Source organism: Vigna angularis, chromosome 5, assembly GCF_016808095.1.
Source record: "Vigna angularis cultivar LongXiaoDou No.4 chromosome 5, ASM1680809v1, whole genome shotgun sequence".
Lineage (NCBI taxonomy): Eukaryota > Viridiplantae > Streptophyta > Magnoliopsida > Fabales > Fabaceae > Vigna > Vigna angularis.
In genome coordinates this window covers 40,370,224-40,397,339 of record NC_068974.1, presented here as the reverse complement: position 1 = coordinate 40,397,339, position 27,116 = coordinate 40,370,224, and the positions used below count along the sequence as shown (strand labels likewise).

General features: G+C 33.3%; 2 protein-coding genes across 6 annotated transcripts; both read left to right on the top strand.

The window, feature by feature from the left end:
• Positions 1-1,271: 1,271 nt before the first annotated feature.
• Positions 1,272-12,474, top strand: LOC108340247 (uncharacterized). 5 transcript variants are annotated; one of them, XM_052877719.1, is made up of 9 exons: positions 1,272-1,504; positions 1,596-1,655; positions 2,397-2,646; positions 2,736-2,951; positions 3,035-6,298; positions 6,481-6,662; positions 6,781-6,919; positions 7,001-7,053; positions 9,580-12,474. In XM_052877719.1, exons 3-7 carry the CDS (start codon positions 2,440-2,442, stop codon positions 6,860-6,862), a joined length of 3,951 nt encoding a protein of 1,316 aa, XP_052733679.1. In that variant the 5' UTR covers positions 1,272-1,504; positions 1,596-1,655; positions 2,397-2,439; the 3' UTR covers positions 6,863-6,919; positions 7,001-7,053; positions 9,580-12,474. The 5 variants fall into 5 exon arrangements, with proteins under 5 accessions (XP_052733679.1, XP_017432978.1, XP_017432977.1 ...); XM_017577489.1 differs by lacking the exon at positions 9,580-12,474 and having other exon boundaries at positions 6,481-6,659; positions 7,001-7,287; XM_017577488.1 differs by lacking the exon at positions 9,580-12,474 and having other exon boundaries at positions 7,001-7,287.
• Positions 12,475-19,227: 6,753 nt separating this feature from the next.
• LOC108340491 (uncharacterized) lies at positions 19,228-26,617 on the top strand. Its single transcript, XM_052877718.1, has 13 exons — positions 19,228-19,466; positions 19,631-19,958; positions 20,232-20,406; positions 20,481-20,530; positions 21,459-21,551; positions 21,630-21,718; positions 22,238-22,316; positions 23,077-23,159; positions 23,642-23,720; positions 23,843-24,566; positions 25,032-25,118; positions 25,237-25,816; positions 26,014-26,617. Exons 1-13 carry the CDS (start codon positions 19,435-19,437, stop codon positions 26,153-26,155), a joined length of 2,541 nt encoding a protein of 846 aa, XP_052733678.1. The 5' UTR covers positions 19,228-19,434; the 3' UTR covers positions 26,156-26,617.
• Positions 26,618-27,116: the final 499 nt, after the last annotated feature.

Genomic DNA, 27,116 nt, shown 5'->3' with positions numbered 1-27,116 from the left:
AAAACTTTTGAAATTATCGGTGAAATTTGACCAATGAAAAGAAATTCGTCAGTAGATTTGAATTACTGACAGATATGTCTATTGGTAATACATATTTCATTATCAACAGAAAAATTTGTCGATAAATCCGTTTGTAATCCGTCTGTCACCAATTATGTCGTCGAGCTTAGGGTCTCTATCTTCTTATTCTCTAACCCATGGAAGAGAGGGATATTGTCTTTATTCTTCCTCTTTCATGCAAGGGCGCATGCAAGCCAATGTTGTCGTACCACAAACTACCATCATTGTGCATTCTTACTAGACAATGATGGACTTGAAGCCAAACAAACCCCCTTATTATCTTTCTTATGTTTTATCTCTTTTTTTTATTTATGTTTGTAATGAAGTAATTTGTTAGGTTGACTGTAATTTTGTGAATGTTATAAAATTGTGCGAATTTGTATAAAATTATTGTAATGGGAAACAAATGAAAGCAAGATAATGAATAAAAGTGGGATGATGAAATTTTGTGCATAAAATTGTATGAATATGTATGACATTTGTTTGTAACGTGTTCATTTTTGTGAATTGCAACGAATAAAGGGAAAAGGAAGAATGGAAAAGAAGAAAAAGGTGAACAAGATTACTGTATTTATTGATAGATTTATTGACGAATTTTTCCATTAATAATTAACGACTAATTTTTACTATATTTACTGATAAATTTTTGTTCGTCAATAATCTGTAAAAAAAAACATTATCGATGAATTTTTAACACTTTCAACATATTTTGACAGTCGATAATACTTGTTTTTTTATAATGAAATACTGCTTCTAAAACTTTAACTCTCGTATAAACAAACTCTATTAATCTTAGATAAAAAGGAATAATAATTTTATATCAAAGCTTAAAAACATGTTTAATGTCATAAAGAAACAAATATTTAAGGAAACTCTATTAATCTTAGATAAAAAGGAATAATAATTTTATATCAAAGCTTAAAAACATGTTTAATGTCATAAAGAAACAAATATTTAAGGAAAAAGTTGTATAATGTACAAAGAGTGAGTTAATTTTATTCTGTGATTTCAAATGTTGAAAAGTTGAAAAAAAAAAACAAAAGATTTCATGTATTCTCTTTAACTTTTAACTCGATTACTCAATTCAATAAATAATTAAAGACAATCTGAAAAACAACATTTAATTGTCCAATAAATATTAGATTAACAATGTGATAAAATTATTTTATACAGTCTCACCGAACAAGACCTAAATATAAAGGAGGGAAAAAACCCACAAAATAAAGAGCATAGGAGAACTGAAAAGAGGCAACGCCGTAGTTAGGGGTGGTACTGGTGCTAGCATACCCTTAATCGCATCATCCTCCACTAATAAATACAAATCGCATACGCATTATACTTTCTTTCTTCCGTTCGCACCGCTCGCGCTCTCTCTATCTCTCTCCCAAGAAACTCACGCAATCTCTGTCCCTGTGCTTTACCTACCTGACCCTTCCGTTTTCAAGTTACTCATTCTTCTTCCGTTTTCACTTTCATATATCACACAGCACGATCTCTTATAACTGTTTTTGTGCATTTTTTGGTTTCCGCTACAGGTTTCAGCTCCGTGGGGTTTTCATTTTCGAATCCAATCCGACTTGCTAGCAAGAATTCGGGTACCGAATATTTACCGAACGAAGACTTCTAGGTTTTATTTTTTTAATTTAATTCCTAGTTTAGAGCAGAATCTCCATGAGCTCCCCCCCTGCGCCGGAATCTGTATTATATGCTTAACAATCATGTTTGCGTTCTTGATAATTCGGTAGATTCATCACATATTGGATTAGTTTCCTGTTTTTGTTGACATGCTAATGCATTGTGCCAATTCCCTTTGCTTATCCTTTTACGTGTTTATCTAAATGTCTAACCGTTTTTTTCTTCATTTGTAATGTTTAACAGTGATAATAACGCCCATTTTTTTATATCTGGTAACCCACTATCGGCCACATTTCATTCTGTGTATTGTTTGAAAAATTTGAAGATTGTGGTGGAAGTGTTGTGCAGTAATCTGCCACATATCCGTGTTGAACATTGCACTAGCGGACACTTGGAATTTTTTTTAACTGTAATTTTATCGTTGTTTACTATATCTTTTTGAACTTTTATAGCTATACAGATTTAAACATTATAATAGATTCATGCATTTTGCCATTTCATGACACGAATTATAGTTTTATGATTTAGAAGTTATATTTTATATTATTTTTAACTAGCTTTATGAACGTTGTATTATAACTGTGTCTAGTCCCCCTGTTTAAGGTCATATCTCCATTTTTATGTCATATTGCATTCTTGTCTTGTGTTGTATTCATACTTCTTAAGTTGGAAGTATTAAAAAACTCTATAACTGTGTTTAGGTTTTATGCGGGCCTAGAGCTGAAGCCGTGAATATAGGTTAGCATGGGATTTGATAATGAGTGCATAGTGAACATTCAATCTCTTGCTGGAGAGTACTTCTGTCCTGTGTGTCGGCTGCTTGTATTTCCAAATGAGGCTTTGCAGTCACAATGTACTCATTTATACTGCAAGCCATGTTTGACATACGTTGTGAGCACCACAAAGGCTTGCCCATATGATGGTTACTTGGTCACTGAGGCAGATTCCAAGGTTCTTTTACTATTCATTCCAAAGTGCTCAAGTGCAATAAATTTTTTCCTTTGCATGTATGAATGTGTATTTGTTTGTCTTAATTGCAGCCTCTGACAGAGTCAAATAAAACACTTGCTGAAACTATTGGAAAAATCACGGTTCACTGCCTTTACCATAGGAGTGGATGCACATGGCAGGGAACTTTGTCTGAGTGCACATCCCATTGTTCTGGATGTGCTTTTGGCAATTCCCCCGTAGTTTGCAATAGGTGTGGGATCCAAATAGTGCATCGCCAAGTACAAGAACATGCACAAAATTGCCCTGTATGTTCCATTTAATTACACTATAACAATTATTTCTGCCGTTTATTTTTGGCAGTATGTTGCTTATGTTTGTTGATTGGCAGGGTGTGCAAGGTCAGGCACAACAGGTGACCACTACCCAGGATCCTTCAACTACTAGTGTCGTTGCTTCTACCGATCAGAACCAGAATGCTGCTCCCGTTGCAGCAACTACTGCACAAGCTGCTGTTTCAACTACCACCACGCCTGGGCAGGTTTCTAATCAGCAACCCAATCTTACACCCCAAACACAAGCTTTAGTTCAAACTGCTGGGCAGCCAACGGCAGAGCAGTGGTATCAGCAGCAACAGTATCAACAATACTACCAACAATACCCTGGACAAGATCCATACCAACAGCAGTATCAACATTACTATCCCTATCAACAGTCCATGGTTCCACAGTACCAGCAGGCCTATAGTCAACCCCAACCTCAGTCACAATCACAGCCCCAGGCCCAGCTTCAGCCTCAGCCCCAGCCACAGGCCCAACACCAATCACAGCAGCCTCAACTCCAACAACAACCTCAGGCTCAATCTCAACCACTTTCACATATTCAGGCTCCGGTTGTCCCACCATCTCAGAATCAGATGCAAGTTCAGCAACAACCTCAGCAACTTCAACCTGCTGTGCAGCCACATGGACAGACGAGTCATGCTCCTGGTCATTCCCTCCCTCAATCTCAGACTCAGCCCTATCCATACCCACAAGTTCAGCTTCATTCTGTCCAACCTCAACCTCAACAGCCTATGCAAATTCCTCCATATCAGCAGCCTCTTCCTCAAATGCAACATTCACAACCTCAAATTCAGCAACCAATTCAGAAGTATCCTGTTCCTCAATCTCAAGTTCACGCACAGCTGCAACCTAATGCTCCAGTTCAACATCCCTCTCAGCTCCCAATGCCTCCTCCTCATCCTGTGACACCGAATGTCCAGCCTCAAGTGCAAAATGCAGCAACACCTTCAGTGACGGGACATCACTCTTATCCGCAACCTCTGCCTCACCCAAATATGCAACCAGGAGTTCCTCAACATCCTATGCACGGGCATCCTCAAAGTGGGCCCCAACCCCATGCTCAACACCCTGTTCAGATGCAAAATCAGTTTCCTCCACAAATTCCAACCATGCGTCCTAATCAATCTCATGCCATGTTTCCTAATCAGCAATCATCTGTTCAGGGCCAAACTACCCCTCCTTTGCAACAACAGCCTGTATATTCCCACAATCAACAACCCGGACAAATTAACCAACGTCCTACTCTGCAACCGGTTCAACAGATACCTCAACAGCAAGCATTTGCACAGCACCAAATGCCTATGCCATCACATTTACGGCCACCCGGTCCAGCACATTCATTTGCCAAACATGTGTATCCGCAGCCACAGGGTAATATTGCACCATCAAATAACATTCAGCAGAATCAATCTCAAAATGCTGGAGGAAGGCCTTTAGTGCCTAACCATGCAGGACATCTACAGCCATTTGCTCAATCTTCCAATACTATTCCAGTTAGACATGGGCAAAATGGTGCTGGCTACTTGCTTGAAAATCAGAAATTGTTGGCTGGTACCAATAATCAAGTACAGTTGCCTTCTGAGTTGCAGTCTAGGGCACCAGAAACAATTGAAAGACATGGTGATGTTGTTGAACAACAAATTGACTCTGCCACTGGTAAACTGGGTAAAAGTTTTAAAGATTTGGACTCGGTGTCTGGATCAACAAATGAATTGAAATCTGAAAAATTCGAAGCACATTTGAAACCAGCAGAGGTTGGGAACATCCTAAATAATGAAGATCCACACTCTATTAAGACTTCAGTCCCAAATGCCAATGCAGTAGAAAATGGTGATTCTGTGAATAAGAATCTTGGGATGGGGGCAGCTGCTGAAAGCACTTGGAAGCCTTCAGTTAGTACTAAATCTGGTGGTGCAATGCACGGGCTTCCAAATGACACTAATGAACATTCTGTCCAAGGCAATGAGTTTCAAGAAGGACATCCACCAAAGACAGAGACAAAACTACCTGAGTCAGAAACTGATAAATTACAAAATGATGACAATTCTGCAGCATCTAATACTCAAAGCAATGGTGGTTTTGCTCAGCTGTCTCACTCTGCCGCTTTCACAGACCAGAGTAAGCATCAACAACCAATGACTAATTATGGGCCTTCCGTCCAGCAGAGATCTTCTGCAATGTTAGGTTCGCAATTGCCACACCCAACAATTCCAAACCAGTCACTCTCTTCATTGCACTCTTCAGCCCTTGTCAGGAATCATGGATCTGCCCATGATCCCCACACAGGACAGCCCTTAGCAGAGAGTTTTCCACCAACCATGTTTAAGCAACCACAAGATTCTGACATTACCCCTGGAAGGAGCTTTCAACCTCAGTCTCTTGGACCTCCGCAACCATTTAACCAGGTCCATGAGCCTCCTTTCCGTGCCGGAACTTCCAATTTGTCTCGTCTTGGAGGGCCTCAATTTGGTGCACCACTTCCTGGAGATATGCATGGTCGAATGGCAGCAAACATACCGCCACATGGTCCTGAAGGTTTTGGTTTGCATGATGATAGGTTCAAACCTTTCCTTGTTTCAAATCAACAAAATATTGACAAAAGAGAGTATGATGACGATCTTAAGAAATTCTCTAGGCTGCCTTTGGATGCTGAATCAATTTCTAAATTTGGGAATTACCCACTAAGTGCACATGAATCTGGAAAGAGATCAGTTGGTATTCATGATGATGTTATTAAGAAATCAGGTTCTACGCTTCATCCTGGTTATCTTGGACCAGGTCCCGGATATGGGAGACATCATATGGATGGTATGACTCCTAGAAGTCCTGTTGGTGAATATGCTGAGATGTCTTCCCGGAGATTGGGGGCACACTCTGGCAGTCTTGTTGGTAAGTCGGGAATAGATGATTTTGATGGCAGAGTTTCTCGTCATTTTGGTGGTGAGTTCCGTGATAGTCGTTTTCCTCATTTGCCTAGCCATTTGCGTAGAGATGAATTTGATGGTTTTGGTAATTTCCGAATGGGTGAACATCCAAGGAGTGGTGATTTCATTGGTCAAGATGAGTTTGCTGGCCATTTTCGAAGGGGTGATCCTTTGGGTCCTCATAATTTTCCTAGACATTTGCAGCTTGGGGAGCCTGTTGGTTTTGGTGCCCATCCTGGTCATATGAGAGCAGTTGAACATGGCAGTTTTCGTAGTTTTGAATCTTTTGCTAAAGGCAACCGGTCAGGTCATCCACAACTTGGTGAGCCTGGGTTCAGGAGCAGCTTTTCTCTTCCTGGATTTCCTAATGATGCTGGATTTTTAACAGTTAAGTTTTGATTACTTATATTCATTTTTGTATTTATAATTATTACCATGCAAGTGTTAAAAAATGAAGTTGAGTAGGTAGAATGGAAAGTTTTGGGGGGAATTGGCTTCAATATTCAATAGATTGTTCATTTTTTAATATTTTGTTTTATTTATGTTACTGTTGTCTTTTTTCTTTTCAGGGAGATATCAGGTCGTTTGATAATTTGAGGAGAAGGAAGACTTCCATGGGGTGGTGCCGGATATGTAAAGTTGACTGTGAAACAGTAGAAGGTCTGGACTTGCATTCACAAACAAAGGAGCACCAGAAGATGGCTATGGATATGGTTAAGACAATCAAGCAAAATGCGAAGAAACAGAAGTTGTAGGCTATTCTTTGGTTTGTTATTAATGCTGTTGCGTACATCTAGAAAAATATTAACTTCCATATGGAAGATAAACCCTCTATTATTTTATGATGCAAGTTTCTTTTGTTTTTGTAGAATACCCAGTGAACAACCCACAGTTGATGACGGAAACAAGGCACACAATACTGGTTTTGAGGGTCGTGGAAATAAGCATTGAGTATTCGCAGTTTGCTGTAATTTGATATTCTACAATGCATCAAAAGATGTTACTATGGTATTATTGCATCTATCAATGTTTATCATTTAACGTCCTTTCCTATGTTAAAGGTTATTTATGATACTCGTGTTATTTCAGGTTGCTGCCTTCATGGTTATGGGAATGTTTTACAGAACTGGAGTACTGTGGCAGTTAAGTTTGTTGGCTTTTGAATTTGAAATCGATAATTACATAACTGGAATAGCTCTCAACCTTGGTGCTTTGTTAGCATTTTCTATCATTTCATGTTGTTTATGTTGTTTACATGTTATTGATAATTACAATTTCTCCGGATTGCAATCTTTTGACTATAGTTACTAATCCTAGATAGTGACTGACCCCAAAGTCGCTATAGTAGGATGGGCGCTATTTTATTTTTCGATACAGATATATTATCCATCTCTGCTATATACATATTTAAATATATAATGCTAAAAAAATTTCGAAATTTATCTATTCATAATTTTCAATAATTTCTCCACATACACAGTCCTAGTGTCATAAGTATTACGCATTGGGTTCGATGATGTATAAGGTGCATGCACTCATGGTGCTAAACGAAGGTGGCAGAAGTGTGGTTCTGCTTCCTTCTTATTCTTTTTGACTTTGCTGCCCTAGCAAACTTCTAGCCTAGTGTGGTTCTGGTGACCAGATGCCTGGAGTTGTTGAATCTTGGCCATAACTTGAAATGTTCAGGAGTTCTGCTGCTTTTTGTGATTCCGATTTTTACTATGGAGCAAAAAACCCAGATTGCAACTGACCTGGCCTGTTTGGGTGTGGCATGAAATGAAAGATTGCTCAGGCCCTCCTATTTTTGCAGTTAGAAAAAATAGAAATAATGTAAACAACATGAAATTACTCTTCTAAATAATTCAAGTGAAATCAGCATTAGTTACTCCCATACCTATATAATTTAAGTTTAAAACGTATCAACATCCTTCGCCATAGATCTTGATTAAGGAAGTCATTTTGTTTGAGGAAAGAATCCAATGAGTTCATTGGGAAATGGTCAAAATGTTATGGAGAGAGATTAAACTTAGTGAGAATGATAAGAACGTTGTCTTTAAAAAAGAAAGAATACAACTATGTTAATTAAAATAGAAAATAACTGATAAAGAAATAAGCTGTAGACAAAAGAGGTAGTGCATCATAAAACACTTAGAAAATTAATTATGAAAATATATTCATTACCTTGCTGCCGCTTTTTGGGTTGCCACATCCTTTTCTGATTGCTGAACTGAATGTACTTGTGACCTTTTGCAAAACTCCATCTTAAAATTTAACATTTTATGTAAAAAAAATTAAGTAATTAATCATGTTAATTTTGTTTTTTCCTGTAGTAATTTCATTTCTCTATACTTTCCTTCTTTTTTCCCCAAATCAGGAGAGCCTTTTTGGTACCTCTTACCTCAAAACATTTGAGGATCTGATGACTTTCACCTTTCACTTCCTTGACCTTGATTAGGTTCTGGATTTCTTATAACAAAAGTATGTAATGTATAGTTTTATTCTTTAGTTCCAACATAATTGTAAATTTTCGGTGGGGTAATGTCAGCTCTTCACTTGAACTTTCCCAATATAGGAATGCTGGGAGAATTACTTTGACCAATATTTTCATCAGTATCCAGACATATACTAAGATTCTTTTGTACTAGGTGGGATGATGCTGTTTGTTCTGTTAGATTGTGGTAACTAGTACATTGTAGTTTCATCTGATGTACAAGAGCTCGTTGGCTTTGTTTTCAGTCAACTGTCAATGTAGGGTAAATGATCAAAGGAAATCTGTCTGACAATTCATTTTAAAACTTGCCCCCGTCTGACTTCTGTATATGAAGCAACATTTCATTTTAATTAATGGATGAAGTAGAAAAGGATGTGTACCATAGTTTTAGCATTACCTCACATTTTTGAGCACTGTGTTTATGAGCTATATGTTCTTTATCACTCAATACAATTTTGCAGTTCATCCTTGTAATGAGGATGTCGTCATTTGGTTTAAGGTTTTTGATTTATTAGCACATAACCTTTTCATTGGTACACCAACTCCTTGTAGTGCTTCAGTGTCTCTGTTTCTTGGTTAATCTTCATTACTTGGGAGTTGTAATTTTGTTTTGAGAGGTAGTAGGCATAATGAGATTATGACTGGCATATCATGGCGTCCTATACGTAAATAATGGTAAAACTGGTAAAATTGGTGTACAAAAGTTGTTTTATACATGTTTTACTTAAAAAATGACTAATAACCTTTGTATTATTGATCCGTGTGACGCACATTCAACGTTTATGTTGGCTCTTGACCGCCTACCATATATTTGGACCTGGGATCATGCATGCAAAGATTATTAACAAAGTATGTGGTAGACAGTTTAAAGGGAAAATAGTTTAAAAGATGAAACATAGTATAATAATGTAGCTTCAACTTCTAATTCCATTTCTGATTGAGACCTAGAGATCGGAGACTAGGATTACGTTAGGTTTAGGGTAACCTTTTGTAACAGATGGAAAGGATGTATTAATTTCGTTCGTAAATATCCAAGAATATTCCACTATGGTACATTGGCTTTATTGACTAACCTGCAGTCTATTTATTGGATTTAGATAGTATGTAGTGGTAATGGTGACAATAATTTAAAATTCTTCTAATTTAGAGGTTGTTGGATTTTTTTATCATTTCCTAGAACCGCTTCTACCTAGTTAAAGATTATACCATCTTTCTATCACACAATGTTGGGAGCGCTCATTGAAGCGGTGAGATAGACTTCTTGATGGGCGATTCTGGGCTTCAATCTCTACCCTGTCATTGTGTTATTCTCAGGTTCGTGATTTCAGATCTTAATAATTTATGTTAACACATTCCTTCTTAACCCCAAAACAGCATGCCCCTTAGGCTGACTGTTTTAAGGTATCTATTGAATGAATAATATCTCTTGTTATTTATTTTTTTCCTTCTCTGGTAAAATATTCCCTAGTTATTTTAATTTTCATAATGATACAGATTTTATGATCTAGGACTAACAACCCGTGTTATTTTGCACAAACTTGAGAGGGTGAGTCTTGCTACAATAGTGGCCCGGTGGGCACATTAGGTGACTTGAACTCTATTTAGGAGAAGCAATACTCCATCCCTACCCCCCATAAATAAGAGAGCTCTTCTTGGGTTGGCCTCTTAATAAGATGTCATATAATTCTGTCAATTTGCTGATTACAATAATGATAATGCCTCCCTTTGCTGGTTGCATATACCTCCTCAATAGAGACAGACTGCAGGAAAAACCTAGTTGATTGTAATGGGAACAAAAAGGTTAATCGGGAATTAAATACTTTGAAAAGAAGTTGAACGATAGTAATTAACGAATAAGTTGAAGCTGTTAAGGATTGTGACTTTAGAGAGCTGCTGACGTCTAAATGGGGTTGAAACAATCGGTAAAAAACTCGGACGTTGTAGAAATACACTAGTGGTTTCAATGAGTTGCCTTTGGGAAATAGTTGTAGAGAGAAAGTCATGGTTTTCCTCACTTCTTTGAAGCTAACCCATATGTTGGATTACATAGTTTTTGACTTCATTCAGCAATATAGTCAAGGTCATTGAAAGTCAAGTATTTTTTTTCTTTTACTTTGGGAGGCCAATGATCAAATAAAAATTTGATGAAAAAATGAGAAAAATATAATTATTGGGTAATTAATACATTCTACCAGAACCAAAATTAATTCATAATCATCATGACAATTCCAGAGTGTGTACTTTAAATTATCATGAAGAAACAGTTACCTTAATTTTCGTCTTTATTATTTTTTTTTTCGTAATTAGGTCATAAACTTCTCAGCAATCTCCCCTCTGATGTAAATATGTTTGTTGTGTGCAAGATAATTCGGCCTATCTGTCGGGTTAGGTTATAACAGAGTAGTGTTTTAGTGAGATGACCAATAAAAAGTTGAAGTTGTGAGTGTGAGTGTGTATGCGTCTGATGGTAGGTACAACGTAAAAAAAAAAAGATATCTCAAATAAAAAGACTAGTCGTAATCTTCAAAGTAAAAAATAAAATCAGAAGATATGGATAACCTAGTCGTAAGAGTAAGTGGAAGGCAGGTACAGTCATGAGTTGCTAAGCATGTTTGGGAAATATCTGTTCCTGGAAATATAAATTATTCATATAAAAAGCATGTTTTGAATCATGTCAAGGAAGGGGTATAATCCTCTGTTGGCAATCTAGTGCAGCCCTTGTCTTCAGCACTTGTCTGAAGCCCTCGCAGATTTCCATCTGCAGTTATCTTGTCTGGTTCAATAACTGGGCCGATTTTTAAAGCATTGATATAATCCGTATAAGATTTAACAGAGATCTACAATAACACCTAGGTAAAGGGCCCAGTAGCCACGACATGGTCTAGGCCGCCCGCCCAACAATATGACGAGGAGCTACCGTGGTTCCTTTGGTGTATAAGTAAGCATTGCAACATTCATCTCTTTGACTACTTTTGCCCTACTTTGGGAGTTAAGGTAGAGTATAGATGCGTCTATTAGTAACTTTTTATGGTGTGAATTCTCTGTTGGACTATACAACCACCATTATTGGTTGATTTTTTTATTAACTATTTCTATATTTTGTACTTAGGATACACATTATCTTGAAGAATCCAGTAGTTGTCCTAAACCGGAAAAAAAGTTTAATGGTCAAAGCAAACATGTTTATGTTGCATCACAAAAAGAAAAATATGCTTGAAATTCATCTGGTGATGCAGCTCTCGTGGTTGCGAGGTTGGATGGAAATAGGTAGTAAGAGTGAAAATATACGAGAATAAAGCAAAATTTAATTGTGTTCAGTTGAGGAGAAAATAAAAGAGACAGGGAGGTAGATAAGAGAGAAAATAGTTTAGCAAATTTCACTATTTTCTTAAAGTTATTTCTCCTCTGTCTGTACCATGAAAGCGGAATATTTAGGTAGTAATGATTTATTTAATTAAGATTTTTAGAAAGAAAATTAAATAAGTGTTTTCTATACTCTAAAATTAATGTATAACTAAGTTAAAAATGGAATTTAGAAAGAAAAAAAGAGAGATAATTTATTATAATTAATTTTAACTTATGAAAAAAAAATTATGTTCTTTTTATTTACTTTTTTCTTAAAGTTATTAATGAAAAAATGGGAAAACATACACTATATGTAGCCACCTCACAGACTTTGGAAAAGAATATGAGAGTAGAGAACAAAGATTATAAATGAGAGATGGTAGAGTTAGAAATTTGAGGAATTTTAAATGTTTTTTAAAAAAAGATGGGTGTAATAGAAGAGTTAGAGAAAAAGGGTCAGGAGTGTTACAAGTGGCAGCAGCTAATGGGGTTTTATGGTGAGCCTGTGACCATTATTAAGAAGCTTCAGGAGAAGGCAGCACAGTGTTATTGAGCTCTGTGTGAACTGCTTAGAAACTCCAAGTAGTTCACTACATCTTCATATGACTGTTCTCTGTGACTTGGTTATCCAGTTTTATATTTAGTGAACCAGAATTACATAAACAATTTCTGTATATGTAAATTCTAACGAATATTATCCAAGTGAATGCATATTTTAGTTCACAAGAAAAGTTTAATGATATTATCAAGTCACATGCAATCTTGTAAAGTTATTATTATAAAATATTGTAGGATCAAATATCAAAGTCTAACACTAGATAATGTAAGCAGTTGAAGGAATTAAAAAATACACATGAAAGTACTAATCTGTTTTGAGTAAATAAAAAGGCATCGAATTATTCCTTAACTACTTTCAGTCATGTCTGCAATTTTTTATTATACGTCAAATAACAGCTTGTTAACTCGGATGATTTAAAATTGGATTTTTTCAATGTTGTTAACTCAATTTTTATTACAATGTACCAACCATTTCACTAATTCCATAGTTTTATAAAATAAAAATTTATAATTAAATTGTAAAAAGAGTTTTATAAAAAGTAATTATAAAAATAAATAATCTTTATAATTTTATGCATATAGATTATATTTACTTTGTTATCCTTTTCAATTTAAAAAATAATTACTTAAAAAATAAAATTGGAAGAATTTATATATACTAAAAAGGTGGTTGAAAAGGAATTTATTTTATTAATATTGTACATAGTTTTATTCATTTAATTAAAGAATCAAACTAGGATATGCAATATTTTATTGGACTATATTTGTAAATTAAGATAGCCAAGACAAGCAAATTCAATATTGCTTAAATTTGTTAAATATTATTCAATTTTGTCGCTTCACACCACATTCTAGTAGGAAATAACTGAGATGCTTTTATGTTATTTTTCCCAAGGTTGAATATTTACAAAGCTAAATAATATTTTGTTGAACTCTTTAGACTCACTACAATAATTATTAACATACTAAATATTTAAATGCTATTCATATTTAAAAAATAAAAGTTAAACGTGTATTACCTAAAAATTAGTTAATATTATGTAATAAATTGTAATTCTGACACTCTAATAAACTTATTTATATAAAATGAAATATTTAATGTAAGGAAAATAAAATAATTCTAAAAACATTTCCTATGGTGATTGTAATTACAATTGTATATCAATTATAATATTTAAAAAAAATAAAAAATAAAAGCGTATTACCTAAAAATTAGTTAAGATAATGTAATAAATTGTAATTCTGATAATATAACAAACTTATTTATATAAAATAAAATATTTATCGTAAGGAAAATAAAATAATTTTAAAAACATTTTTTATGATTGTAATTACAATTTTATATCAATTACAATTATATTATAACGTAATTTTAACCATCATAAGAAAAATAAGTTTTTATAACAATTATAATCACAACTACGTAAACAAAAAAAAACTTGTTAACATGGTAATTTTTTTTTTAACTCTTTATGATCATTTGGATGAACCCAGACAGTAAATATAGTATACACCACTGGTTACAAAATTAATATAAAATTTGTAAAAAAGATGACCAGAATTGTTTTTTAGAAATAATGAAAACTCATTTCTCACAATAACTCAAACAAGTGTGTAAATTCTTAGAAAAAAAATAAAAAAAAATAAGAAACTTACTGAATTTTCAAATTCTAAAATTTGTGTGATTATGTTGGTTTTATCCTCTGATTATTAAAATTATAAAGAATTGAAAATGAATTGAAGTTGACATTGTGAAAGAGGTGGAACAATGAGAGATTGAGAATAATGTTTTTAATGGTATCAAATAAGAGAAAAAGAGAAAGTAAGTGGAATTTTGTTAATTTATTACTCAGTTGTAGAAGAATTTTCACTTAGTTTCTTTTATAGCTTTTTCAAAAAAATTGAAGAATATTAAATATAATCAAACTTTTGAAATTTACTAACAATATGGTTTCTTGTTGTTTTAAGATTTGAAAAGTTAAAACATTTTATAGGATAATTTATACTTTTATTGTAAAACTAACTTTATATAAATAGACTCGTTTCTCTCAATATTTATATCGAAAATAGTTTATCCATATTTTAAAAGTTAACTAAATATACAAAATACATGTTTTTATATATACATAACTATTAAGTATTAGTAATAATTTGATAAGGAAATTTTGAATAAACAATATCAAATTATTCAAGACTAAAAATAAACTCGTATTACTAATTATACTATTGCAAAAGTTATTATAAATAATATACAAATTCTTATATAATATACATAATGTATTAATGGATTCAAAATGAACGATAAAATGAAATCTTTTTAAAGAAATATTATTTATAAATATGTTTCACTATATAAAGGAACAATACACTCGAGCATGAATATTTGTAGTGAAACACATAGTTGACAAAATATATATATATATATATTTGTACAAACAAATAAATCAAATATTTAAAGTAAGACTAGTTGTTAAATGATATATGAATAATGATATGTTTACCAATAAAGTTTTTCACTAATTATAGAACTTAAATTCATTTTTCATTTTTTTTGTCTAAGACAATAAATAAAATTGATTTTTGGAATGACTCGATGTTATTAGTACATTTTTTAATAAAGACATATAGAGGAAGATGTATACATGGAAAAGAGTCCACTATAATATCCACTTTAAAAGAGTTTGAAAGTTAAAAAAGTCATTATATAAACTACATAGTTTTAGATGATCTAATTTAGAAGATTGTCTTTAACCAATATTTTCTTTATCCATACAATACAATACAATTTAAACAACATTTTCCTTGTAAATCAAATAAAAGGGAATATAACCTTGTTGGTTATATTATTTTAACCTATGTTATTATTGATAAATAAGTGAATGTTGGATTTTTTTTTTCTAAGTAAAGTGTCACTGATGTTATTTATGGTTGGTTGGCATATTGTGAAATTACCTTTGATAAATATATTTAGAGACAAGAGACAAACAAAATCGAAACACTTGTATTTTAATAATTAAAAACAAGTTAAAATATGTTTATAATTGATTTCACCTCTAATTTAATCCATTTTAATTTATTTTGTAAATAAGTTGTATTTAAATTATAATCTTTAATAGTGTAGTAGTTTTTTTAGGTTGTAAGGAATTTTTAGTTGTATTTCAATCCTTATTTTATTGTTTAATTTTTTTTGGTATGTTTCTTTCCAAGTGTGTACTTTTCACATAAATGGATAAATGAGAATGTATGTTGTTTTTTTCTACATTTGAGACGATGAAAAAGTAAAATGATAGTTTTAAGTCTCTCATCAACTTGTAATTGGAAACACGAAGAAAACTAATTGAATAAATATAATGTAATGTTTTTAGCCTTGTTTTATTTTACTGTGCACATGTACGACACCATAGAAAAATAAGTGCTAGCTTTTCATCATGTATCATTTATGACTTTGCAATTTTGTTTGAAACAGGCATGGATTTAATTTGAGTGAAAATTCATGATTGATTTGTTACTATGTTTGGTAAAATACATTTTTGGTTTGACAATGTAATAGTTTCTATATGATCCAAGTTATCTCATTCAAAAATCATGACCAAATATCGAATGCATATATTATGCATGTTTATGTCATGATTTGATTGATCTATAGTTGAAACATGTTTATAGTTGAAACATGTTTATTAATGAAACATTCAAGTGTTTGTGTTTATGTTTGAGTTAACATAAAACATGAAACTAATCTGTTCTAACAAATTTCAGTATTTATGCGTGTTTTAGAAAATGTAAACTATGTCACTTATAGTTAGTAAAGGATAAGAGGTTAATATTTAAGGTTTAAAGTTTAAGATTTATGTTAAAGTGTTAAAATTTAATTTAATTTAATTTATATTAATTGTTTACAATTTATTTCAACATAACATATGATTTACTAATAACATTTTATTTAAATATAATTTCATCAATTATTATTGTTTATTTTAAATAATAACTCACATTTTATTTTAACATAATTCAAATTAATTATATTTTATTTTAAATTAATTTCTATAACAAAAATATTTATCAATTAATATATATATATATATATATATATATATGATTTTGTATAATTTTTATTTTAGTTCACTCAAATAATTTAGTAATTTATCTATGATGATACTTATCAATCCTATTTTTTTTAAATAACATTAATTATATTTTATAAAAAATGTTAATTAAACAACTTTTTCACAAAAACTAATAAAAAATATCATATGATACCATAAACAAATTGAGTATACTAAATTTATACATAGATTGCATATAATAAATAATAGCACTGATTAAGGATTATACAATTTCCTTTTATAATAAAAAAAGTCATTTAATGGATTTGTTGACAAAAAGACTAATAAAAAAAATGTTTTATGGTACTATAGACAATTTGTGTATGCTAGATATAAACACTAAATTGAGAAATTAACAACAGTAACAATTTTAATACAATATAATCATTAGTTATATATTTTAAGTAATTACCATTACGAAAATGTAGTTAATTTGATTATTTGGCTAAAAAGTATAATATTTTTTATTTTATAACATCTATTTGTATGTACGTGCTTGTATGTGCTCCATATTGCTATAAGATTTTTAAAGGTGAAAGAGGAAACAATTTTTTTAATTTTAATTCATAAAAACTGTTTTTCTTTTTTACTTTATAAATGTTATAAAAAATTATTAAGACAAAAGCTACGTATTAAAAAAATACAAAAAAAAACAGTTTTTTTGGTTGATTTAGTTATTAAATCGGGGAAGCATGATGGGCCTCGGCTATTTAAAGGCCCAAAAAGAGCAGAGGAGTTTAGAGTGCTTCATCCTGCACCTCCAAACCTTTTTTCCTGCACTTTCAAATTTTTTCAAAATACCTAACTTATCCCCTGCTCTCTCGTAACACTCTCACACAATAAACAACACATGCACTCTTGGTTTGCTCTTCCTCTCCCCATTTTCGCAGACCACTTTGCACACCGACAGCCGTCGAGACATTTTCGCGCTTCCTTCCCCCTCTTGCTTTCGTCTTCCTCTCTCGAGGACACACAAGCATACACTCAACCCCTTGTGTGAAGGTGGGTTTTTAATATCTCATTGTGTTTGAATCTGACTTTGGTGCTTTCAGACTTTTATTGCACTTTGCAGGCACACACAAACAGAGCATCGTGTTTGAACTTGGGTTTACTGTGGTGTGGTTAGACTATGGAGAGCCGATGGGACTAAATCGGATGTTCATAACGGATTCAGTCCTTATCGAAATTTGACATGTGATGCAGATAGGTTTTTTTTTTTATTTTAATGTTTTTAAATTTATATTTAATATACAAGTAACTGTTACACTGTAGCTGATAGTTTTAATGTTATGTTTAATTTTATTTTTAAGTTATTTTGGGTGGTTTTAATTAATTAATTATATTAATTAATTAATAATTTATTTTAAATTTTCGATTATCCTATTTTTGAATTTTATTTTAATTAAATTGTTATATTTTAATAATTTATTTATTTATATAAAGATTTGAATTAAATTTATTTATTTTTAATGAAATAATAAATTTTATAGAACGTATAGTTATTTATTTCAAATAATATATTAAGGAATTAGTTAAATTCAATAATTATTTTGTTTTCAATTGTTTTAAAGTTTTTTTTATTTTTTTTATATTTTGGTATTTTTTTTTCTAAAATATTAAATTTTCTGTTTGAATGATTTGAAATATTCTGTTTTAATATTTGTTTTATAGTTATTTCTTTTATATTAAAAGAATAAAAACCAATTAATCAAATTATTAAAAGAATAAAAATCAATTAAGAAAAAAAATATGTTTATATAAATCTTTTAAAAACCGTAAAAAGATTAAGTTAACTGATTCAATTAAATTTTTGTATAAATAATTATAAAAGTTATACAAAAATTTAAATATAATTATAAAATAATAAAAATTTAAATATAATTATGAAATAATAAAAGATTTATATAATCAGCATATGACATTTCATATATAAAATGAAACTTCGAATTTGGATATCCGAATCTATATGCATCGGATATGCATATCCGATGAGCACTGTAATTATTTTTTAATATAAATTATTTTTATTAATTTTAATAAATTCATATAAATTAATTTATATTAATTAAAAATTATATTACTACTTATAAACATTTAAAAAGTTATACATAATTAAAAAATAATTAAAACTATAATATAAATAAAGTTTTATATATAACATATTAAACCTGCGTCGGATACTGATATCTGAAATCTTCATCGTCGGATCTCCACATCCGATTTCTACAAATTTGGATTATCATATTGATACTTTCATTTTCAATCTTTTAAATTCAAAATTAATTTTATTAATTTTAATACAATCATAAAATTATTTTATATTAATTAAAAATGATATAATACATTATAAATTCATACATAAAATGCCAAAAAAAAATTAAACTGATATTAGGAAAGAGTTGTAGTTCAAAGGTGGAAGGAGGGTAGGGTTTTTTAATAAAGATGAAATGAAGTGCAAAGGTGAAAAGGTGTAGGGATGTAGAGTTTTTTTTATAAAGATGAAATGAGGTGCAGGGATGCAAGGGTGCATGAGTGAAGGAATGCCAGGTGCAGCAGAAATACATGTTTGGTGATTGGAGGAAAATGAAGTTGGAGTCAATATTGTGCACAGAAATCCTCAATAATAAAAAATTAAGCTTTTAAATCACTTATTAATTAGGGGCATTTTAGAGAATTGGAGGTGCAGATGAAATCTTTGGAGGTGCAGATGAAGCACTGAGGAGTTTATACTCTCACAAGGCCCGGGTCGGCACATCGCGGTCGCTTCTCAATCGAATCGAATTAAATTGATTTGATTTTCTCTCTCTTCCGATTCCTCCTTCCTCGTCTCTCAGCACGACGCTAGTTACAGCACCCTCTCTCAAATCTCACCCCTTATTTTATTTTATTTTTTTTATTTTTATTTTTCATTTAAAATTGCAATTCTCCAATTTTTATTTATAAAAAAAAGGAGAAGTAATTTTAGGAGGGGGAGGATCCCCTAAACACGAAAATTGAAATCTAAATCTACAACACCACAACACAAAATGGCATTTCACGTAGCTTGTCCAATTACATGGTAATGCTCTATGCTATGCCAACGCTAAGCTATCTTTCTCCAACTCTTTATTTTTTCCCCCTCTTCTCTTCTCTTTTCGATTAGTGGTCTCTATTATATATAGAGTTTCGCTTCACGCTCTTTATCTTTTGGTTTATTTCGTTTCGCTGTGGTGTTTTTTGCAGTCGTCGAATCTGTTTCTGTGCGCTAGGGTTTCCTCGCGGGGTTCAAGCTTCTGACGACGGTTCCGCTGCCAATGGCTTTACTCAGGACGTCGGCGAGCTTTGGGATTTTCTTGCCGACACATGCAGGGACGATGCTACCGTTCAGGTTTCTGTCCCCAAGGTTCTGCCGCCGCCTCCGCCGCCGCCTGACGGTCTTCCTCTCAACGCCGACGCGCTGGATGAATCTGCCTCCATGAAGGCCAAGCGCATCGCGCTACAGCGGAAGGGCGCCGCCGCCATGATCGCCGCCGAGGAGTACGCCCGCCGCTTTGAGTCTGGCGACGTTGTGGTGAGCCTTCTTTTCAGTCTTGAGTACGAGTGTTTGGCGTTGGTGCTGTCTGTTTGATGGAATTTAATTTCGTTGGTTTGTGTTAATTGTTGATTTTAGCTCAGTGCTGTTGGAATTTCGATGTTGAGGGCATGGTTGGATAGACGAAGAGGATTTATCACTGTAGGGATTGTTCTGGATATGTAGTTGGGTGTAGAAGTGGTTTTAATTGTGGGGTATTTTGTTATGCTGGGTCTTAATAATGTGATGTGATTCTGCGGTTTGTTTTTGCAGAATACTCCAGGAAATGTTACCGGAGAGGAGCAGGGGCAAGCCAATAGGAGCTATTGTCGAATTTGCAAGTGCGGGGAGAATGAAGGAAGTGAGAAAGCTCAGAAGATGCTGTCGTGCAAAAGTTGTAGTAAAAAGTACCACAGGAACTGCTTGAGAAGTTGGGGTCGAAATAGAGGTAAGGTGGCTCATGTGTATGTCAGTGTGGTCTAAGTGCTGTATATTCTCACGTAATGGATTTCTTTTTTGCAGATTTATTTCATTGGAGTTCATGGACCTGTCCTCTTTGCCGAATTTGTGAGGTAAGGAGTGGTGTGTGATGCTAATGGGCTTGTACTTTTTCATTATTGTTTGTTGGAAAGTTCACGTTATTTGTGAAAATGGTTGCTGGCTTGGTAATTGATCACACTCTCCTCTGGCTATCTATTTTGCAAAGTATGTTTGTATAGCGCTCTCTAGAATGAAAGTAGCAATGCTTTATCACCAGTGGTGGCTCATGTGATTTCCTTGAATTTTCGTTTGTATATCATATACTTCTGATATCGTTGCTTGACTTGAAAATTGATATTTATTTATTTTTTGGCAATATTTGGTGGAGTCTAAGATTTGCGTCTTTAATTGAATGTAATAAGACATTCGCTTTATCTGTACAGAATGGGAACGTGTCTATATGTATACCTTTTTTTTTAATTACAAGAAAGTCTTATTTATACCAGGTCCAATCATTGTCTTTGGGATGTCTGCTGTTATTTAGTTTACTGTGTATATGTTTATCTAGAAATAGTTGAGTTTGGAGATTATGTCGTCATGTGGCCATATGATTGAATCATGTTTCTTAGCATTCACTGTGAACCTAATAATAGCCTGCTTTGTGTATGATCATATACTGGTTGATTTTAAATATCCCTGAAATACAGCTTTTATTTCCATGTGAAGTGTTTAGAATAGCTGGTTTCTCGTGTACTTCACCTTGATGTTCGATTGATTGATGAATTTGACTAGTACCCAAGCACAGGGGAACCCACCTTCTAAAGCCAGCTATTAAGGGGAAAGAATCATACACATAAATACTACAAAACCCGAGTATCCCATAGTACTTACTGTGGGACTTAGGCAACCTATAATACTTAAGCTCCTATTGAAATTGAACATCTTCATAGAAAAGTTCCATATACCAGCTAATATTTAATTGGATTTCTGGTGGTCTTATGCTTAAGTTCCTTCATCCAGGCTTGCAGAAGGACTGGTGATCCAAGTAAGTTCATGTTTTGCAAAAGGTGCGACGGTGCTTATCATTGTTACTGTCTGCAACCTCCTCATAAGGTAGATTGTGTAACCTTGCTAGTGAGCTTAATATTGATTTTATATATGCCATTTCATTCATTATTATGCATAATGCAGAGTGTTTGTAACGGGCCCTATTTGTGCACAAAACACGCAAGGTGTCACAGTTGTGGGTCAAATGTCCCTGGAAATGGATTAAGTGTGAGGTATGAATTCTGAATAGCTTAGCTTTTGCTTTGACTCTTACTGTTTTTGATTATTTATTGTGATGTAGCCCTTCTATAATGACTCCATTGATGCCCATATGAATGTCGTAAGATGAAAGATAAGTTAGTTTTGTAGTCAAAGTCCATCTTCCTGGTTGAAACAAAGGAAAAATTTGATGTTTTTTTCTTCCAAGTACCACTCTCTATTTTATTTGTTAACTATATTGCCTTTTGCTCTAAGAGTTTCAGAAATGATAAGTGGTGCTTTGTTTTTATTTTTAACTCATGAAGTTAAACACTTTATCTTCCTCATATTTGAAGTGTGTACTTGCATTTTCTTTTTATAATTTCAGACATGCGCAAGTCTAGTGGAATACTTGAAGTAGTTTAACGTTTTCTTTGTCCTTATGTTTTACATGGCTCCATGGCAGTTAATTCCTGCCTTTCCTTGCTGATTCATCATATTTTAATTAAGGGATGGACTTACCATTCTTTTTTTGTTTCCTAAAAAATGGATAGGTGGTTTATGGCATACACAAACTGCGATGCATGTGGAAGATTGTTTACAAAAGGGAACTACTGTCCCGTTTGCTTGAAGGTTAGCATCTCTACCAATCTTCCTTTCTTGAATGGTTCGTGGAATAGAATACAACTCTGCTTCACTGGGGGAAGTTCCCATAACAGTCTTAGAAGCAATTTCTTTCTATCTTTGTGTGTGTATTTTGTTTTTTCACGAATTTTATCTGCAGGTTATCATATTTCATCTGTGTGATATTTTGAACCATGAATGGTTTACCGAATAGAATACAGCCCTGCATCATTGGGGGAAGTTCCTAGAACAGTCTTAGAAGCAATTTCTTTCTATCTTTGTGTGTGTATTTGCTTTTTCACGAACTTATCTGCAGGTTATCATATTTCATCTGTGTGGTATTTTGAACCATGAATGGTTTACGGAATAGAATACAGCCCTGCATCATTAGGGGAAGTTTCTATAACAGTCTTAGAAGTATTTTCTTTCTATCTTTGTGTGTGTACTCGTGTTTTCATGGAATCTGCAGCTTTTCATATTTCATTAATGATATTTGTAACATGAATAAAGTTGTGCACTCACCCTTGCGCTGGCTTTTCAAATATTGTCTTGAAGTGTGAAATAGGTTTACAAGGTCTCTTGTCCATCCTATGTCCATCTCTGATATTATGCTGTACTTGTATTAATATAAGTTTATTTCATCTTGGCCTCTCTTCCTTATCTCTTTTTGTACCCAACCTGAATACTATGTTATATTTGGAAAAATTAAACAATGATGGAAGAACAGGAGTTCTTAATGCTCACTGTAAGTTTTTGACTTATTTTGTAGGTCTACAGAGATTCAGAATCAACACCTATGGTTTGCTGTGATACTTGCCAGCTTTGGGTACATTGTCAGTGTGATAATATCAGGTTAGTTTACCTGTCACATTTGTGAAGTTGGACTGCTTTCAAGCTTTCATGTCATATGGACTGTTTTTATGTGCTATTTTGGAATACATATTTAGGAATATTCTTCGGTTTTATTATGCTGTAGACAATGATTACATTTTAGTTTTTCTTCTTGATCCTAACTTTTTAGTGCCTGCTGGATTAGTATTTGGGTTTTAATCATGCATCTGTATATCTGGAATGGAAGGTATTGTGTGGTTGACTTCTTGTGCAACACACTTAAATTGAAATTAACACTTAAAGCAAATTGCACTCAATCTTTTTGACATACATGATTAGTTTCTATTAATATTTTTCTGTTTCTAGTTTTTTATTCAACATTTTTGTTTGAATGGAGTGCTTGTTGATGTGCCCCGATCTACTATATAAATCACGACTTCATTGGCCTTCCTGTTTTGACAATGACATTAGTAGAATCTTGTTTCTGGAATAATGTTTTGCAGTGATGAAAAATATCACCAGTTTCAAGTGGATGGGAATTTGCAGTATAAATGTCCTACTTGTCGTGGGGAATGTTATCAGGTATGTTGTATATGCCTTCAATATATAGTTACTTTTTATCTCCCATGGAAAAACTCTTTGAGATAAGTAAACTGTGATCTTTTATTATCTCCATCCATCTTATATGGATCTGTGTGCTTCAGGTCAAGAATCCTGAAGATGCCGCACAAGAGATTTGGAGGAGAAGGAATGTTGCTGAGAAAGATTTGATTGCTAGCTTGAGGGCTGCAGCTGGTTTGCCCACTCAAGACGAGATATTTTCCATTTCACCATTTTCAGATGATGAGGATAGTGGGCCTTTAAAATTAAAGAGTGAATATACCCGTTCCTTTAAGTTCTCTCTGAAGAATTTGTCCAATGACTCACCAAAGAAGAAATCTTCAAGCAAAAAAACTGCTAAGAGAAAAGACTCTGAGTCATTTATGACTAATAAAATTGACACACATAATAGTTTTGAAGGACACAGTGATATTAAATCTTTGCATAGCTTAGATGATGATAAGAATGATGATATACAATCCCAGAGAAATGATGGTCCAGATGTTTACTCATCACCTGCTACTGGAAGCTTGAGTCAAACCGAAGCATCTTTCCCTATTAGTCAACCAGGAGTTTTGAAGCATAAGTTTGTTGATGAGGTGATGGTCAGTGATGAAGAGAGGAAACCTAGAGTTGTTCGAATTAAAAGCAACAAGCCAAATGTTCTGGATAGTGAAGAGGAAAGTGGAAAACAGAGTGTTAAAACTCAGAATGTGAAAGGGAAGAAGCTGGTTATAAATTTGGGAGCACGGAAAATTAATGTGGCCAGTTCCCCACGGTCTGATACGTCAAGCTGCCAAAAAGATCAAGATCTGGTGACTGTTAATGGTATACATCTTATATCTTTATGTTGTTCCCCTTGTTGCTTGAGCAATAGTGATTGTGTGGTTTGATTTTTGTAGTAGTGGTATATGGCTTATTTTTTCGTCAATTCTTTCTCCCTATTAAAACATTGACCCATTTTAGACATTATCCGGGATAAAATTTTTAATCTTCCTGCCAAATAATTACGAATGTGCCACAACAATTAAAGTTACTGTTTGACTTGTATCTGCATTCTGCAACTTGTATCTATTAAAACATTGACCCATTTTAGACATTATCCGGGATAAAATTTTTAATCTTCCTGCCAAATAATTACGAATGTGCCACAACAATTAAAGTTACTGTTTGACTTGTATCTGCATTTTGTGTATATTTGCATGCATTCTTGAATGGTTTGGTTGCGCTCTCCGGTTCTGTTTCTTTCCTCTTTCATTTTTGTGTGATTTTTTCCGTTCATATTTCTTTCAGGAAATGAAGATATAAGCCAATCCAAGAAGGGGGAGAGATTTGCATTAGATAGACAGGACGGCACAGCTAGGCATATTGATGGTAAAGGTACACCCCCCGCACCATAAACTTTGATTATTGCCTTCCATTATTGGCTGACAATTTATCTTATGTTTACGTGAGCTATCTTGAATAAAAACTTGCCCAATTTTCTTGTGATTTTCAGGAAATAGAGTTGACTCTGGACAATCAAAACTTTTTACCGTTTCGGGGAGAGAAGGAAATTTGATTAAGCTGGGAAAAGTTAAGCCAGATGTTTCTGAATTCAACCTAACTGCCGGTAGGGGCAATATGTCTGATGGGCGTTTAAAACATAGTAGTGATGGGATGATTGGTCAGGTTGGAATCAAAGCCATATCACGAGGTGAAAGAACGAATTTGGGGAAGCAATCAGAAGGTAGCTCTGATGCAAATGAGGAGGTAGATGACAATAATAATCGTACACCTTCTCATTCTTTGCCAAAAGATTCTAAACCTTTACTAAGATTTAAATTCAAGAAACCTAGCGTTGAAACTCAAAATTCCCCTCATCGGGAGGAGGAGAAGACGACAATCAAGGGCCAAAGGTCAAAAAGGAAGAGACCTTCACCTTTTAAAACACCATTTAATGAGTCTGAAGGTGTAAGTCAATCACATCAAGACAGTGCAATGGATGAGATCATGGATGCAAACTGGATTTTAATGAAATTGGGAAATGATGCAATTGGAAAGAGAGTTGAAGTTCATCAGACATCTGACAATTCTTGGTTAGTGCCTTCTGTGACTTTTTGTTAATTGACGGGGAAAACCGAGTATTAAATAATATAGCACACTAGTGGTTTAGGCATCGTAGAAATTAGTTTTTTTTTTTTATCAAAGGAAGTCTGTTTATGTTCTTTTTCCCCAAAATTCCACTTCGCAGTATATTACAGTTTATGCTTCTTGACCTTTCATTTTTGTTCAGGCACAAGGGAGTGGTTACTGACGTAGTTGAAGGCACTTCGAAGTTGTATGTTGCGTTAGACGATGGGAAAATGAAGACCTTGGAACTCAGGAAACAGGGGGTCCGTTTTGTTCCTCAAAAGCAGAAGAGATCCAAGACATGAACTACACTTGTCCATCACCCATAGTGACCATTTAATGTGGAGACCTTTTTTAATTGACTTCGAAGATTTTTCATCTTTATGGTCTCTTGCTGAATTTATATTCGTAGCTGCTCACATTGCCGCTGATTTTTGGGTGAAGCATTCTCGATTGGAGCAAACTTCAGTTTTCTTGAAAGAATTAACCATTTACTCAGTCCTCTTTCTGGGCTTTAGGTTCTCTCGATTGCGAGTTAGATTTTTGTTGCTTTTCTACATGTATCTGATTTCAAAGTAGATTACCTATGGTGTATAGGTCATCATTTCTGTAGAATAGATAAGTAAAGGCGAAGCTGTTAGCTGTATGATTAGTGTTGCTAGTTGTTTTTGTGAGTTCAAGGCTTCATGAATTGAGATATTTGTCTTGAATGATGAAACTGTTGTCATGTTGTTAAAGTAGATGGTAGTTTACTCTGCCTTTTCGCCCTTCATATTTGCACTTGCATCCACTAAGATTGTCCTTTGAAACAAATAGAAACATGTGCTTGGGTAGGAACATAACACGAACATGTGTAGAAATAAATCGTTAAACAAGCACAGGTGAAGTCGATTCTGCAAATTTCAATACACAAGATTGTGAAGTATTTTGTTGTATTGAAATAAAAACTAGTTACATTGAATGTTATTTTTGTCTAAACAAATTATAAATAACTTGTTAATGACGCTATCACAACATGAATGAACGTGCTGTCGTCCGTGCATCACTCCTCGGTGATGGATGGATATTGTTATACAAATTTGTATTAGTTATAAAATTAAATTACTTTAATAATTAATCAAATAACTGAAATATTACAATTTTAGCTCCAACTACCTTTTTCTTGCCCTCATACTCTCTTTTCATTTCCATCTCTTGAACATTAACCTATTTTTAATATCTAATGAAAACTATTTTCTCAGTTGTGTATTTGATGTATATATATAT